This window comes from Topomyia yanbarensis, chromosome 2, assembly GCF_030247195.1.
Source record: "Topomyia yanbarensis strain Yona2022 chromosome 2, ASM3024719v1, whole genome shotgun sequence".
NCBI classification, from domain to species: domain Eukaryota; kingdom Metazoa; phylum Arthropoda; class Insecta; order Diptera; family Culicidae; genus Topomyia; species Topomyia yanbarensis.
In genome coordinates, this window is record NC_080671.1 from 15,668,583 (window position 1) to 15,686,395 (window position 17,813).

Below are 17,813 nucleotides of genomic sequence, written 5' to 3' on the forward strand. Positions count from 1 at the left end.
CACTCGAAAATAATCGAGTGGGGAATTACCCATTCGAAACTTTGGAACAACCAAAAATTAACCATGTATGTGTCGCGCGCACAAATTGCATGCTTCTGAAATTCTCAAAGTATAATATTTTTTTTACCCAGGTGCAATTATTTTGGCTTACAATTTTTTCTTGAAATATGGGATAATAATAAAGATTTCCTTGAAATTAAAAAAAAAATATTTTTTTTTGTTAAAACTAATACTAATTTAATCCTAATACATTTTGACACATCTTCATCTTAAAACAAGAAATACAGATCGATATGCAAAAAATATTATTGCTATTTTATTTATTCTATAGAATGCAGCAAAAAGTATTTTTAAGGATGCAATTTGTAATTTTTTAATAAGACCTATTATTGGATGAACAATTGAAACAAGTAGAAATACTATTAGATTTTTTTATAAAGAAGATACTGGTACCAACGTCAGAGTAGCAAAGATCGTATCACGGAAAGTGAAGAGAACCAAGACAACAATGGCAGGGAAAAGAAGCAATTAAACTTGTAGCTTTTTGGCCAACGGAAGATCACTGTCAGGACATCATGACCAAATCGTCGACTGACCACCTTGGATCCGCTGGGAACTCTTTTGAGACCAGATTTCCAGGTAGCTATTAGCATATCAGTGAAAAGAGAAGAGATAACTAAATTTGGATGTTCATCGTGTTTAAAAATGTGTATAAGAGAGTCACGACCCTTATCGATCCGCTTGGACCAACGTTTGTCAATTGTTTGTTGAAGCTACGCGATTTTTCATAAATATCACCTTCTAATGCATAAAGTGTCCTCCTTCTCATGACCATTCCAATCGCCTTTTCATTACCCGAAACGGAGTAATGCCAAAGAACTACAACTAAGGCAATCGGCTATGATTTTTCAGATAAAGTACTCAGGAACTACCATGTTTTCCCCAGGAAATACATGGAGTGCTTTCTATGCTCCATCGAACAAGAGCCTCCTTGAAACTGTAAGGATGTGGGCATGGTAAATATAAAACCATCAGTTTTGGGGGGAGAATGTTTGCAGCACAGCCTCTTTTATGATTGCCCTCACCACTACTGTCATAGTTATTAGCATAGAAACGGTGCATGGATGTCATCATCTGACGAACGTTACGATTATATACAGCATTATCATTTCATCGCGAAACGTCTATTGTTGGAATGTGGATCTACACGGAATACTGCTGTCACCGAAAAAAGATTCTTGGTTCCGTGTATTCCGATCAAAGGTTGAATCGAATACACAACGTAGACCCTAGCCATCAGCCGAAACATTGTTTCTCTCGTTAATCCGTCGACGAACCGGTGCCAATAACCGCGTTTTTTAGCGTTAGTCGATTCTAGTGTCGCGTATATTCCGAAAAAATTGGGCGATCCGACGTTCAAAAAGTCCTTATAGAGTGTTTTCGCGTAACATTTTGAGAAATCTCTGCCTACCACAGAGTTCGAGAATGTTCACGGTTGTTCGCGTCGGGTACTCGTTTCATCTGCCCTTTGATCGTAGAGTAAATGCATTGTGTAAAACCTGGATTAAAATGTAGGGGCTGAATTGTACAGATACTTGGAGTTTTAATGTCCTATTCCTGCATTTCTAAAATTTTCGAGACCAGGAACCACTTACTTCGGTTTTGTAACAGCACCCTTCCAGGGACACTCGAAGGCCTATACCTGAAAGCTTGAGAATGAAAATGATTTTTCTCCTTCGAAAATGTATTGGCACATTAAATGATGTGCCCAAAATGGGGTAGTCCGACGCTCGCTCTTTAGTGAACAAGGAAGCGTAAAAATTAGTCATGGTCAGTGGAGAAGCCCTGTTTAGCATTTCTTCTCGGAGACTCACTTAAAAGAGTGCTTCAATTTTTCCCCATATAATTTATATGCGCGATATGTCGAAAGATCACGCGGAGTCTCTCCACAGTCTTTTCATGATTCTCCCCTCATCGTGAAGGGAGCAACCCCATACTTCGCAATGAAGGCTCCCATTGGAGACTACACCATCAATATTTACTTCTCGGGCGGGTACGTAGATAAGATACTTCTTTATACACGGCCAAGCGTTATTTAGTTAAATCATGAATATATCGATGATATTAAATGACTTATCATTGGTCCAGTAGTAGACTATCTAAGGGCCGGTTGTATTAGATGGATATAATTTGTATTGAAAAGGGGACTTATCGGCATCCTTTTTGCCATCGAAGAAATATCCAAATCGACCTCCATTAAATCTGAGGTGTTGTCGGTCGTAAGAGATACCTTCTGATTACCCAACAATATCATGCGAGCTTCAGTATCCGCGAAAAGAAAGTTTTAACGGAGGGAACGGAAAATTAATGCAACAAAATTTAAAAGAAATGAGTACTTGGTGCTTAGCTGTGGAACATTTGTTGTATCAGTAATCAACAAACACATTTTCGCTGAGCCGTCGGTTATAAAGTCCGTTAACAAAGGGTGTTTCCAAATAGCCAATAGATATTTTACGCGAATTTTAATTTTCACTTTTACACGCTATCTCTGAACTTTCCTCACCACACTAAGGGTAGAAATCACTCCGAATCTTATTACCCACTCAGGTAAAAAGTGTTCCGCTGGCCCTGGATACTATTATCGTGATTGGAGATTATTACGTACCACATCTGAACTATAGCTATACGACAATGATAAAGGTAAATTTTTGTCCAACAATGCAATATTTGAACGAGAAGTGTCTCTTGTGAAATTTGTTGTTTCATCTAGATTGAAACAAATCAATTATATAGGAAATTACAACAATAGTTTACTCGATCTTGCTTCTGTTAATGATCCGAATACGTTTGCCATTGATGAAAGTTGATTCGTATTACAGACCGTTCATAATGATATTGGATTTAGAAGTGGAATATATCGGTACAGCAGTCGATTGGGATTTTGGCTTAAATCGATGTGATTTTTCAGAGTTCTGCCACTTTGTTTTATGATAAACATTTCGAAATAGTAAGACGTATAGTTCCAACTAGAACCCGTTTAGAAAAAGAGAGAATCAGCCATGGCATGATGCGGAAATGTCAATTTCTTTAAATTTCAGCACTTTTACGGTTCACTTCTGTTCTCGTTCACCACTAGTGTGCAATAGACCGATTGTGGCAACACCCGTTTTTTCCATTGATAGTCCGGTGACATATCTCCGTCGTCATAAATAACGTGTCACCTACTGACGCGTCGCTTCACTATCACAGTGTTGCTTTCGACGCTGACGCAAACCAGTGTTACCAGCTCGACGGTTTCTGCGTTGACAGTCTCCCGCGGGTGTAGTCCAGAGTCTTCCGGAGCTACACTCTCCCTGACGTAGAGCAAAGCCAACCGACACCGGTCGAACAAAGGTCTTATCGCTTATATTCACGACCGCTCGTCGATTTCTGTCGTCCGCATGCTGCTTCAGGCGGACTATTCGCCCTCGCTCCCATCCACTTCCTTTCGTCGGTTTCGCGACCATCACCAGGTTGCCTGGCTCCAGTAATCGTGTGTCGCTGAACAATTTCGGTTGTCGGCGGATCACCGGCAGATATTTCAGCAACCAGCGCCCCCAGAAGACTGATTCACTAAACTGTTTTTACTCAAGGCTTGACGCTTACCTAGGGGTTCCGTATAGCTTGGATTTTCAAGTTCCCGCATCACTTCTGTTCCTGTTCACGTTCTTAGGAACGTTGCGATACTTTAGATACCAGTACGGAATCGATACTTCTGTTTCCGGTACTCGATTTTTTAGTATCGATGCATCAAGCACGATAGTTTGCTGATATCGATACCAGACTTCACATGAACATAGGCAATTTTGTACCTGTGTACAAAATTTCATGCACGCAATCAACCTCAAACATGCTTTGTCACGATGTACAGGTTTGCCTCGAACATCGAACCCAAGTGAATGGTGTACAAGCTCTAGTTCAAAAATCCGTGTACGAACACCGAGTGCGTACACGAGAACGATTTGCAGAAGGCAATATAGAGTCAACGCTAGTGATGATCAGAGTGAGAAAGAGAAAACGAGTGCCTGGACCCTACGTGTACGCACACCGTCTATGTACATGGGGTTCGGGTGTGTAGGCGAACATGTGCACGTGTTTAGGTACGAAATAGCGTGTTTAAGTTCGTACACGGAGTGTGGGTTTAATATGAGCACAGAACCAGAGCGAATATTGTGTTCGATGTGCATATGGGAAGACTGATCGATACTACGTTCACGATATCGAAAAGAAATTTATTCGGAATTTTGAACGACTTTGGAACGATTTCCGAGTCAAATGCAATTACTGATTCAGACACGTCCGTTGTGGAATCAGTTGTTGCATTCGAGTTGCTAGAAATTTGGAGAACCGAATTTGATAGAAAAATCTAGTAGATGATGGATGATAAACTGTTTGCAAACATTGCCCATTATTGGGCAGTAGGGTGGGACAAAAAATAGATTCCAGCTCCGAGCAACTTTTTAGGTACCATTTGGGTCCTAGAACAACTGTGCAAATTCTTAGCTCGATCGGTGAAACTATATTTTTGCGCCCACTGTTTAAAGTTTACATGGGATTTTGTATGGGAAAGTTAACTTTTACAAAATAATTCCTCCAGGAGTCGCCCATTACTTCCTAAAAATAAATCGTTATGTGGCTTGTATAGGAAATTTAACAAAGAAAAAATGTTTCGAAAACCACTAAACGATCTGATGCTTGTGGAAAAAGTTATTAAGCAAAAACCAATTGATGCTCTGACGATTGAAAAAATATTCATTTTTTCTAGCACCACTGCTGTTGGTTGTCCAATTATACGCAATTTAGTTTTAATCCTCTCTTAACGTATCTAAATCGTTTATCTATACTATTTGGCCACTTCGCAAGGTTTTGAGTTATAAATTGAGGCTTCTTTTGTACATAATAAAAGAAAGTTAAAAATTTTGTATATAATAAAACCGTCAGAAGCAGTGATGCTATGAAAAGTGCAATTTTCATCAATCTTCAGGGCATCAATCGGTTTTTGCTTAATAACTTTTCCCACAAGCATCAGATAGTTTTGAAATCTTCTAGACTTTGTTTCCTTGACAAATTTCCTATAAAAATCAGACATCTGTTTATTTTTAGGAGATAACGGGCGACTCTTGGAAGAATTAATTTGCAAAAGACAATTTTCCCATACAAAATCCCATGTAAACTTTAAACCGTGGGCGCAAAAATATAGTTTCACCGATCGAGTTAAAAATTTGCAGAGTTGTTCTGGGAGCTAAATGGGACCCAAAAAGTTACTCGGAGCCAAATTTTATTTTTTTCATATAACCATGTCTATTGGGCAGTCCATGAGACTTTCTGAGTAGCCAATGATTTATGGTTTATCTCTTCTGACGTTACTTGAGTGGGCGCAATGTCCGACAGAATCGTAGACTGGATCCAACATCAAACGAATCGGACCAAGGAAATATGTTTGACGAACGGTTTGTTTACGTTCGCAAGAGCTGAGCGAAACGTTTTGCTGATAAAACCCACTGCTGAATTGTGCGTCTTGTAGATTGCCTAATGTAGGGAATTACGTTACGATGAAAGTGTGAAATCTAATGGCGATACCTCCAAGTTTCAATACTACGACTACGATTTTATCGAAAGTATCAGTACTTGCCTCGATGCCAGTACCGATTCTAAGTAGGGGTATTGGTGGTAAAATGAGCATACTAAGCATTTCCTCTATTTTCTCATTAATTATCTGTTAAAATTTCGAATTAACACCATACATCAAATGTTACACTTATATTCTTAGCAACTTGAAATAACACTCTGTCAAAAATGGATTTTTTACAGTATTTCTTGCGTATTAGAAAGATGTCCAAAAATCAGTCAGATTTATAGGATGTGAGTAAAATGAACATGTGATGGGGGTAAAATGAACACATTCTGGGGGTAAAATGAACATTTATGAGAGGTAGTTTCGATACATTCTGTGAGTTGAACTACCGTTAACTTTATGTTTCTACAAGGTACTACTTTTACTTGGGATTATGTTTCAAAGAGGAACATGGTTTTCGCCTCCGTGTTGTTCATCATTTTATTATTTAATCGTGTTATTCATTTGACAAAATTACAGGCATAGTTGCATTAACTCTGCCATCACAGGCAGATTTAATATAATCTTAACAGTGAAAGCTAATGCTAATTGAGAATGTAGCTGAGAAAATTAAGAATGATTAAAAATAATCACCAATAATTCAATATCAAACCAAAAATTGCACAAAATATAAAGACATCATGAACTAAAACACTAGTTACAAAGGCGACAATAGAAATCATCTTCTTCGCAACATTCAATGTGGAACCACGTCAAACAAGAAAGGCACTTCTTCCATCCAGAACCATCGCTCGAATTTGAAAAACATGTACCACATCGGTCACACAAGGAATCCTCGTAGCATTCGTCCATTTTATGGAGTTTAGTAAACTTTTTTGAAGTTTTTCGTCCTTTGTTGATTGACTTAATTGTTTTTGTTGCTTCGGCCGTGGCTAATATTTCGCGATAACTAGCGGTAGTTATCTCCATTGCCTTTTCCGATTTGCGCTTTCGTTTAGTTACTCGTAGAACCGATACCTTTGGTAAGGGCAAAATCTGCGAAGGAGGGACGTCGAATGATGAGTTTGGAGAAGTCCCAGATATGGTTTGCAGATTAAACTTTTGTACTGCTACAGTAACAGCAACCTTGGCAACGGAAGCAGAGGCAATGACAATATTTTCTTGCTGATCAGTAACTTCGGATGGAGCAAAGTCTTCATCTTTGAAAATATTCCGATTGTAAGGCCATATATCAGTTTTTCGAAATCCGTTTATAGCCAGATTAGCATTAGCGGCCTGCAGAAAAGCCAAACCCATCAGGTCGGAAATGTCATACTCGCCCAGGGAATTTGCGCATAAAATCTTCAGCAGCACTCGCATAGTAGCTTTTAAAGGGACCCATGAATGCCACGTCCAGAGGTTGCATTTTATTACTGCAGTGCGGCGGCAATACGAGAACAGTAACAAAATTAACGCGTGCTCTCTCCGCAAAAACCAAATTCTTAGTGTGAGAGCTATGACCGTCGATTATCAATAGTCCAGTTAACAGCAAGCTTCCGTGCTGATCGGTCGATTTGTACTCAGACGTGTCTAAAATCGAAGTTTGCTCGCGAACAATATCATACGTTTTTTGCTTTTATCATCGGTGTCCGAAGCACTGTGCGATTGTCGCAGCGGTGCTATTCCACGATGCGAGAAAATACATTCCGCGTGGATTACCCGCAATTTCCGAAGCATCCCTCCCACGATGTGATTCTGAAACTCGTCGGGAAGGAACTCGGTCTCACTCGAGAAAACGTGCTCCAAATCCAGCCAAGCAGAAGGCTGGGATGTATCTTTGTAAAGGTCAACAACCTATCCCTAGCAGAGAGGATCGTAGAAGAACACGACAGCAAACACGAGTTCGTTCTCGAAGGAAAAGTGTACAAGTTACGAATAACGATGGAGGATGGCGGTGTGGAGGTGCAAATTTTTGACCTTCCCGAAGACATCACCAACGAACAAGTCTCTACCTTCCTCGCCGAATATGGTGAAGTGCTCAACGTTCGAGACCTCCTGTGGGATAATCGCTACGGTGCTTTTGAAGGCGTGAAGACCGGTGTTCGTGTCGCTCGGATGGTGGTGAAGAAGAACATCCCTTCTCTCGTCACTATTCAGGGAGAAGAAACTGCCGTTGCATACAAGGGACAGCGGCAAACATGTCTACACTGCCACGAATTCGCACACATCGGCATCCCTTGTGTGCAAAATAAAAAACTGCTCGTGCAGAAACTCTCAGCAGACCAATCGTATGCAAACGTGACGAAAATGTCCGTACAGCAGAAAAAACCGGTAAAGCCGAACAAGCCCATGCCGAAACCGGCCGATCTACCACAACCATCGGGGTCAAAGCCCTCGTCACAAGATTCGATGGCACTCGGTCAATATGCTCCAAAACCCCGAGAAACCATCGAGACACGATCTGCAATGGCACAACAGAAAAGCACCATGGCTCCCCCCGCGGCACCAGGTTTCACTCCTCAAAAACCTTCAGTGGGCATAAGCCCGACCGGGTACGTTGTCACACAGCGCAAAGTTGATGGTAACGAGACGGACTGCTCGCAAGCATCTCAAAATTCGGCATCTAGCCGACGCTCACGAAGACTACCGCCGGGCAAGAAAATGCGGCATGGCGAAGAAGACTTTACCTCCACCACCGAACAAGCACGCGTCCAGATTTCGGATGAGGAAATGTAAAAATGGTGGACTACGTCAGCTGTAATATAGGAACCATAAACATCAACACGATCACCAACACAACAAAACTTAACGCTCTCCGCACATTCGTTCGCTCGACGGATCTCGACATCGTGTTTCTTCAAGAGGTTGAAAACGAACAACTCACTATCCCCGGCTACAACGTCGTCTGCAATGTTGACCATGCTAGGAGAGGAACAGCAATTGCTCTAAAAGAACACATTAAATTCTCGCACATAGAGAAGAGCCTGGATGGGAGACTGCTCGCCCTCCGTGTAAACAATATAACACTGTGCAATATATATGCCCCGTCGGGTACGGCCCAACGTGCCGAGCGTGAGCGATTTTTTAATACAACAATCGCCTACTACCTTCGTCACCGCACCGAACACACCATCTTAGCGGGGGATTTTAACTGCGTACTGCGGTTATGTGATGCGACGGGAAACAACTCTAGCCCTGCTCTACAAGCCACCGTTCAACAATTGCACCTTCACGATGTCTGGCAGCATCTCCGATCACGCGAGATCGAATATACGTATATTACGCACAACGCTTCCTCCCGGCTCGATCGTATGTATGTGAGCGCAGGCCTCCGAAATCAGCTGAGATCGACAGCGGTCCACGTCTGCTGTTTTTCGGACCATAAAGCCGTCACTGTGAGAATTTGTCTTCCTCTCTCGGACAGACCGCATGGTCGTGGCTTCTGGTCACTCCGTCCCCATCTTCTAACCGCTGAGAACATCAACGAGTTTCAAATACAGTGGCAATACTGGACTCGTCAGCGCCGAAACTTCCCTTCGTGGATGGAGTGGTGGTTGTCGTGTGCCAAGCCAAAAATAAAATCTTTTTTCCGATGGAAATCAAAAATTGCTTTTGATGATTTCTATCGTGAACAACAGCGGCTTTACGGCTTACTACGCCAGGCATACGACAACTACCAAAACAACCGTTCGATGCTCACCACCATCAATCGACTGAAGGCTGAAATGCTCACACACCAGCGTAACTTCTCTGAGATGTTTATACGAATCAACGAAACACATGTGGCGGGAGAACCTCTCTCGACGTACCAGCTAGGGGAACGAGTGAGACGGAAAACAACTATCGAGCACCTACGGACCGAGAGAGACGAAGTCATCGATGATTCGGCTACCATCCAGGATCATATGGTTCAATATTTCACCGACCTGTACGCACGTGGCGAAGTGGAAGAAGAAGAAGAAGATGGTCCCTTCCAATGCAACAGAGTGATCCCTGAGCACGACCCCGCAAATGAAGCCACTATGAACGAAATTACGACGACTGAAATTCTGACCGCAATCCGCACCAGCGCATCCAGAAAATCACCTGGTCCCGACGGTTTGCCAAAAGAATTATATCTACGAACATTCGACGTCATTCACCGCGAACTGAACCTTATTTTAAATGAGGCAATCAGATCAAATTTACCCTCACAGTTCCTCGATGGTGTGATCGTGTTGGTCAAGAAACGTGGTGCAGGGGAAACCGCACGTGCGTACAGGCCAATAAGTTTAATCAACTATGATTACAAAATCCTCTCTCGGATCCTTAAGCAGCGTCTCGAAAATGTACTGCAATCGCATGATGTACTAACCGACTCACAAAAGTGCTCCAATTCCGACAAAAACATCTTTCAGGCCACCCTTGCACTGAAAGATAAAATTGCTCAGCTAAAAGCAAACAAGCGAAGAGGCAAACTGGTGTCGTTCGATCTCGACCACGCGTTTGATAGGGTTAACCATCAGTTTCTCTTTCGTACCATGCGTGCGCTTGGATTTAATACTGCGCTGGTTGAGTTGCTTTCCCATATAGCAGCAGTTACTTCGTCACGGTTGCTAATAAATGGACACCTTTCTGCACCCTTCCCCATTCAGCGATCGGTAAGGCAGGGAGATCCTATTGCGATGCACCTGTTCATAATTCAGCTGCACCCGTTATTGAAGAGTTTGGAACAGGTGTGTGGAGCAGACGTAATCGTTGCATATGCGGACGACATCAGTGCAATTGCTAGCAGCGCAGACCAGCTGAATGAAATGCGGGTTTTATTCAGGCGGTTCGAACGCGTATCTGGTGCCCGTCTGAATGAAACAAAAACCACAGCTATTGATGTGGGTCTAACGACAAATCCTATAACGGTGCCATGGCTTCAGACGGACAACAGCATTAAAATCCTAGGAGTAATTTTTGCCAACTCGATCCGATTAATGGTCTCATTAAACTGGGACAGTCTTGTCACGAATTTCACACGGCAGGTATGGATGCACTCGCTGCGCACTCTGGCTTTGCATCAAAAAGTGACGCTGTTGAACACATTTATTTCGTCTAAAATGTGGTACATGGCAGCAAATCTACATCCGACGGCAGCGCACGTGGCAAAGTTAACTGCTACTATGCGCTCCTATCTTTTCCGTGGTTCATGCGCAACGGTTCCGATGCAGCAACTGGCACGCAGTAAAGACGAAGGTGGTCTAACTTTGCAACTACCAGCGATGAAATGTAAAGCGCTGCTAATCAATCGCCACTTACAGGAGATCGAATCCATTCCCTACTACTCTTCCTTCCTCAGCCAAGAAAATCCCCCCCGACCAAGCTCTCTTCCCTGTTTGAAAGTTATCCTAGAAAATATTGCAACATTCCCTTTTCAAATCCGCACACACCCTTCCGCCGATCTCATCCACCGCTTCTATATTGAACGCACAGACCGAGCTAGAGTTGAAGCTGCCAATCCCGCAGCAAATTGGACACGGATATGGAGAAATATATCATCACCAAAGCTGCTACCTAAACAGCGCAGTGCCCTGTATATGTGGGCAAATAAAAAGGTCCCGCACCGGCAACTTTTACACACCATGAGACGAACGGACGGAGAAAACTGTACACACTGTGGTGAACAAATCGAAACTTTACAGCACAAATTCTTTGAATGTCGTAGAGTGGGGAATGCGTACACTCTGTTTCAACAACAACTATTGGCAGTGACTGGAGGACGGCGGCTGCTGGTAAATGAATTTTTGATGCCTTCACTAGAGCGATTCGAGGTGACAACGAGAACAAAGGTTCTGAAACTATTATGTTGCTACATCTCGTTCATTCAAAATAGTCAAGATGATAGGGTAGATGTGGATATTTTAGCCTTTAATATCCAAGAGACACTAGTTGTAAATTAATATAAACTAATTTTAAACATGGATAAAATGACAAATAAACGTATTTTACAAAAAAAAAAAAAAAAAAAAAATAGTGCAGGATTATCAACCGTAGGCTTAACATGCGCAAGAAAATGATTGAACCAGTCCAAAAAAATTTCACTTGTCATGTAGCCAGATGTATTACAGTTAAACGCCGTCCCATTCGGCGCCCCTTTCTTTAGCAAATCGTGCATGCGTACACGGGGAAATATCATGTAAGGGGGCACATACTGCCCTGTAGCAGACATAGCCATAACTACTGTGGTCAACACACCTCTTTCACCCGAGGTTACTGTCCTACTTGCTTTTTCCCTTTTTGGCAGCAATGTTCTTCTTTTTGGGAGGGACCTACAAACGTCATACCAATAAATAAATGTTTGAAAAATGTAACAAGCAAGAGACAAAATTACCGTGCTGATTCCGGTTTCGTCAGCGTTGAATATGCGGGACGGGTGAAATTGTTTGCTGTCCAGAATATCTCGAAGAATATCATAAAATGTATTCACGGACGGTTTGTTGAACCCTCTTGCTCGGACCGCAGATGTGGCTTCTGGTTTCCGAAAAGATAGGTTCGGATTCCGCTTAAGAAAACCGTCCAGCCAGTTTCTTCCTGCCATTTTGTTTCTCTGGCTAAATGGATGTGGCAATCCATTCTTCTCCGCCAACTCAAAAGCAAGCTTTTGAACGTCTTGCATGTTTATTCCATAAAATCTGGATTCCAAATCCAGCAAATGTTGTATAAGTTCTGTTTCCTGTGTCGGTGAGAACACTGGTTTCTTCGATCCAAGCCCTTTTTTGTTTGACGGCGAAGTTATCCATCGGGCAAGAGTAATTCTTGGAATGCCGTATTTAGTTGAAGCCGAACGCACAGATAATCCGGAACGAACGGCATGTTTTGTGGCTGACATTTGCGTATTTGTCCAGGATTGCCTTTGTGATTTTCTTTTATAAACTCGTGGCATCTGAAAAACAAAGTTTCATTTATTAGGGTTCGTCGCGGTTGCGGTAATTACCGCAACCGCGCGGTATTTACCGCACCCGCACCGCAAAAACTGCGGTGCGGTAAGACACTTTTTCCCGCGGTTACGGTGCGGTAAATGAGCTTTCACCGCGTGGTATTACCGCAACCGCACTTCAAAAAATAATTGATAAAGTCTGCAGTCTGCATTAAAAAGTGAATTTAAACTATGACTTTTACCGTTTCAGAAGGACGCAATAAGATTTATTTTCTTAACGAATGCTTAGCAATTTTTAGAAAAATCTCTCTGTCAGAACGTTCGACTTTTTTTATTACCCTGCATAATAATAAACATTTGATTGCTCTAATTTTCTTAGACTTGACAATGATTTGAAAAGAAATCCGAATATAATCTGTATTCGACCTATCGCTACTTGATTTTCTACATTTTGTTTATGTATTTGTATTTGTATTTGTTACTGTTACTAAGAAATAAAATCTATAAGCTGTGTCCAACATAAATTGGCACCATTATTTTTACGACATATTTTGAAGACTATTTTATACTTCAAAGTAACAATTTACAAACGAAACTTTTCAAATACATAAAACGCACAATCCAATCATTGCAAAACAAGTGAATTGTATTGTCAAATCCAATTTAAAAATGTCTCATTTCTCGCGATTCCTCTAGGCAATTGTAGAATTATGAATCGTTTTTGATGATATTTTCTCAATTGTAAATTTCGATTAATTTAGAGAACTTAAAGATAAACTGATAATTCTTCAAAACAACCCAAATAATGTAATTATCTTCATCAAACCAAACGAATTTGGAGGAATTGGCAGTAAAGGAGACAAATATATGGAAAACGTCCAAAATATGGAGGGCCCAAATTAGGCTGATTACCCTATCATTCATTTTTCAACATCGTATTTCTATCTCTTTTGATTTCTAAACAATGAATTTTTCTACAGTCGGTTTTATAAGACTTTCTCAAAAAGTACATAACTTTTTTCCGCGTACGTTCATTGTTCGTCCAACTGGGAATATTTTCTACCAAATTGACAACTAATATTTTTCTGTTAAGTTTTTGTAACTTTTTGAAAGTAATGCTTTCGAAGTTAGTGTTTTTAGAGTGTAGGGTATTGCGTTTTTTTGTAATTCTCAAAGCCTTCCTTTATATTGTGAAAGTGTCGAAGTTAGCCCAGATGCCAAATTTCGCATAGTTTGGACAAATTTTGACCCCTACCAATTTCAATTGAAGTTTTTGCATTGGTATTACGGAAAAATCTTTTTAAAAAATAAATAAAATGCTAGAACTTTCGAACTAGCCATTAGAACATTACAGCTCATACATTTTTAAAGCGAGCAATCTCAGTATTTGAAAAAGAATACATCCGTTTCTTGCAAAATACGAAGTTAGGGTTTTGGGGTATTTTGTTCCTAAAATCCCCTAATAACATTTCTGCTGTATGCTGTAAATCATATATCTTTTGCAGTTTTTTTTTAAACATTCGACAACTCTATACCAGTTGAGATGAAATGAATTCCTGATTTTTTCGTCAAATATGGCAACGTTCTTATTGATGAAATTCAACATGTTTTATATCAATGTATTAGAATAATTTATAGAAGTACTGGTGTTTTTCCTTAATTTTTTATGAATTTATTTTAAGAGTTAAAGGTGATTTTTACTATGTAAATACGAAAAACGTTCATTTCATTTTCATGTGGTAAAGTCATTGAAAATATAAAAAATGAAAGAAAAAAATATACAACTTCATTATTCCATTTTTTCAATTAACTGAAGTATAAAATAATTAAAAGTTTTTCTATTATATGTTGCAGAAGAACGTTTTTGTATGCATAAATATGCTACATTTCATAGGACTTCAGTAATACAGCTAAATTTTATAGGACTTCAGTGCTATGCTAATATTTAGAGGAATGAGAATGTTTTACCTTATTCGAAAGTATTCGTCTCAAAATGTACGACATTTTATTAATAAAACTTGCAAATTTAAATTTTTTCATAGGTGTTACATTCTGAGGAGTTCATCAAAATTAATTTTCTTGTAAATAAGAATAACATTTTATTATATATGCTTATACAAAATAAATAAATAATTTTTCAACAAAATTTAAAAAAAACATGAATTTTACCGCATTTACCGCATTACCGCGCGGTGCGGTGCGGTAAATACAGTGCGGTTGCGGTAAGCGGTGCGGTTCTATTATTTTTTTGCGGTTGCGGTGCGGACTATCCATTTACCGCCCACATCCGCACCGCGACGAACCCTATCATTTATTATCCACATTGTTCATTTTGCCCCTACAACAAGCTGTTCATTTTAACCCCAAGGAACTCAATTTTTAAAAACCATACAACAGAATGAATATCGAATAAAAATACTCACTTTTAACAGCAAATCATTAGTAACACCGTAATTTAATGTAATTGATCGCACAGTTCTAATAATTTTATTGTTTTGCAAAAAAATTCGAATAGAGGTTTTTGGTTTTATTTGTTTATTTTTACTTTTGACGGATAATGAAATACATAGGGTGGCGCACTAAGCTTTAAATACTTGAATGATACGGTGGTTATGGTATTCTTTTTAATTTTAACTAAGAATGTCGTTGTTTAGATACCTGTTCATTTCACCCCCCCCCCCCTGTTCATTTTACCCACAGTTCCCCTCTAGATGTATTTTAAGATAGCAACGTTCCTACACGTTCTGCCACTTACTGATGCGTCACTTCATTACCGCAAGGTTGCTTTCGACGCTGATGCATTGCCTTTGCAAACCAGTGCTGCCAGCACGACGGTTTCTGCGTTGACGTTGTTTTCACTTGCAGTGTCACACTGATGGATACAGTACCACCTAGCAGTGAAAATGCAACTTAATGTGCTTTCTCCATGTAAATTGTTCAAAAATCCTATACGAACTTCTAACACGTCGCTTCGGTAACTAGATACTAGACCCTTACCCACTTCGCTTGAATTTTTTAGAATTGATGCTATTGGAAAATATGGTAGAAAAATATATTAAATGCTATAACTTTTGAAGAAGCACTCAGAAACTTACATTTCATATCTCTAGTTAACATTAGTATTTGAATGGAGATATTTTGTATCTCGAAAAAATACGGGTTATTTTGCCCCCAAAATCCCATATTTTTAATAATTTTTCTGCTCATACATATTTTGCAGTTTTTCAAATGTGAAAAAATCTCCGAAATTGAACGGAACCTTTTTGACCTTTGTCCGAATACGAGAAGTTGGGGATATAGGGCCACATTCAAGCAGGGTTGCTATGATTAATAATAAAATCCACTTGTTTTGAAGTCATGCTTCTTCTTTAGTTAATAACTTTTCTCAACGAATTTTCATGCACTTACAATGTTCCCTGAATGTGTTCAGTAGATGAATAACTTTAGAAATACATAGTTTTCTGATTAATTGATTGATGAGGTGATTTTTTATGAATTTATTTTCAATGTAAACCGATTTTTCATACAAACTTCCATATAAACTTTGAATTTTTTTGAGGGCCCGTAGACACAACCGATCGGTACCAAAATTTGCACAATTATTAAGTGCCATAAAAGGAATCAGTAGAGCCTGGTGGAGCTAAAATTGAACCAGTCTACTGGGCAGCTTACTGTGGCCAAATAAATATAGTTCAGCGCGATGAACACATCATCATTTCTGTCTATACATGAATATTTCTTTAATCATCCCAAATAAATCACTGAATCGATTAAGACTCGATTCTTTTTTGATGATGAATCGGAAACGATTCGCTCTTTAAACTGAATCAGTTAACCAATCTTTAATTTGTGATGCTATTTTCAATGTTTAATGGAATAGGATTTATCAGCGAATACTTTTAAACATTTAAACATCAATTTGCTAACTCTGCATACGATCTCAGAAGTGCATGAACATGAGATCATAAGAACCTTTTCCTTCATATGCTAATTAGGCTTGTTGTTCTCTTTTGTTTGAATATTAGCATGTGATTCGTTGATGATAATCACGAGACATTGGGTAATCTCATTTCATCAGTATTACAATCTGGTGGGTACCAGATTGTAATACTGATGAAATGAGATTACCCAATGTCTCGTGATTATCATCAACGAATCACATGCTAATATTCAAACAAAAGAGAACAACAACAGTTAGCCAGGAACGAAATTTTCCGCTCTGAAATATTTAAAATCTAGGGAGGTAATCTTACACGTAATCATCACTAACAATTGCTTACAGAAATGGCTAATGAAATTGCTGCTCCAATACCTAGTGAACACTTTATTATTGTTCTAATACTGATTTGTTTGTTTCTGGTCCTTACAGGATTTCATCATACAGCATAAATATCACACTACTACAGCTGTTTCGTTTCATATTGATAACAAAACGGATACCCTAGGACGATTACAGCAACAGTAGCAGTAGTAGCAGCACCCACCAGCTACCAAACAATGGCTGCCACAATGAGATCCGGAGGTAAGCTCCATCAAATTACTTTTTTTTCACTGACTCACGTAGCATTAGCGTTCCGTGGAAAGAGGTGTTTCGAATAATGAGAAACAAAAACAGTATAAGATATCAGACTTTCAGCGCCAGCCTGACATGCACGTGTGGATTTCATATCTTCTTTGTGTATCTGTTTGCTTTCGGGGAAACCGTGAACCTGCCTGGGATTTACCTTTATGGAAAACTGTGAGATTACCGACAGCCAAGGTTGGCCATTGTTTGGTTTCATAAGACGATATTGTTATGCTTTTTTTAAGTTAATAAGTAAGTATTCCGAATTCGACAGGCATGTAGTTTCTTTTGCAAGACTCAATGTTATGAATACCAATATCTGAAGCTGGGATTCCGAACCACTTGTAAATAGTTAGAGCGAATGTGAAAGTAGCTGTTCTGAATAATGGAAAAATTGCGTTCACAATCAATGAGTTTCTTGAAAACAATCTACCGCAAACGTAACACGAATGAATCACTGCAACTTTCTGTTCACATTCCGCTTCAAACGTCTACTATTTTGTGCTGTGTATCCAATTTATAAACTACCATGCGTCTACGTTGTTATTAGAGTGGAAAGGAGTGCTCGATAAATTTGACTGGATTATTATGTAAATCGGGAATATTCAGACATACTCTGACGATTTTTTGTGATATGAAATTTTTGGGTTTTGAATGCTTAACATGAAAAGCTGCTGAAAGGTCTATGTTTATATATTCAGTTTTCAACTAAACGAAGTTCTGTATACGGTAATAAATTCAACTCGATCTTC

At 39.7% G+C, this 17,813-nt stretch overlaps 1 protein-coding gene across 6 annotated transcripts in view; it reads left to right on the forward strand.

Annotated features, from left to right (window-relative positions):
- The window catches only part of LOC131678908 (uncharacterized), a 543,408-nt gene that overhangs the window by 234,722 nt on the left and 290,873 nt on the right, over nt 1-17,813 (forward strand). For all 6 annotated transcript variants that reach the window (XM_058959338.1, XM_058959339.1, XM_058959340.1 and 3 more), the window contains exon 3: nt 16,867-17,019. In XM_058959338.1, coding sequence (XP_058815321.1) covers nt 16,995-17,019 — 25 coding nt within the window. In that variant the 5' untranslated portion in view covers nt 16,867-16,994. The remainder of the gene's footprint in view (nt 1-16,866; nt 17,020-17,813) is intronic.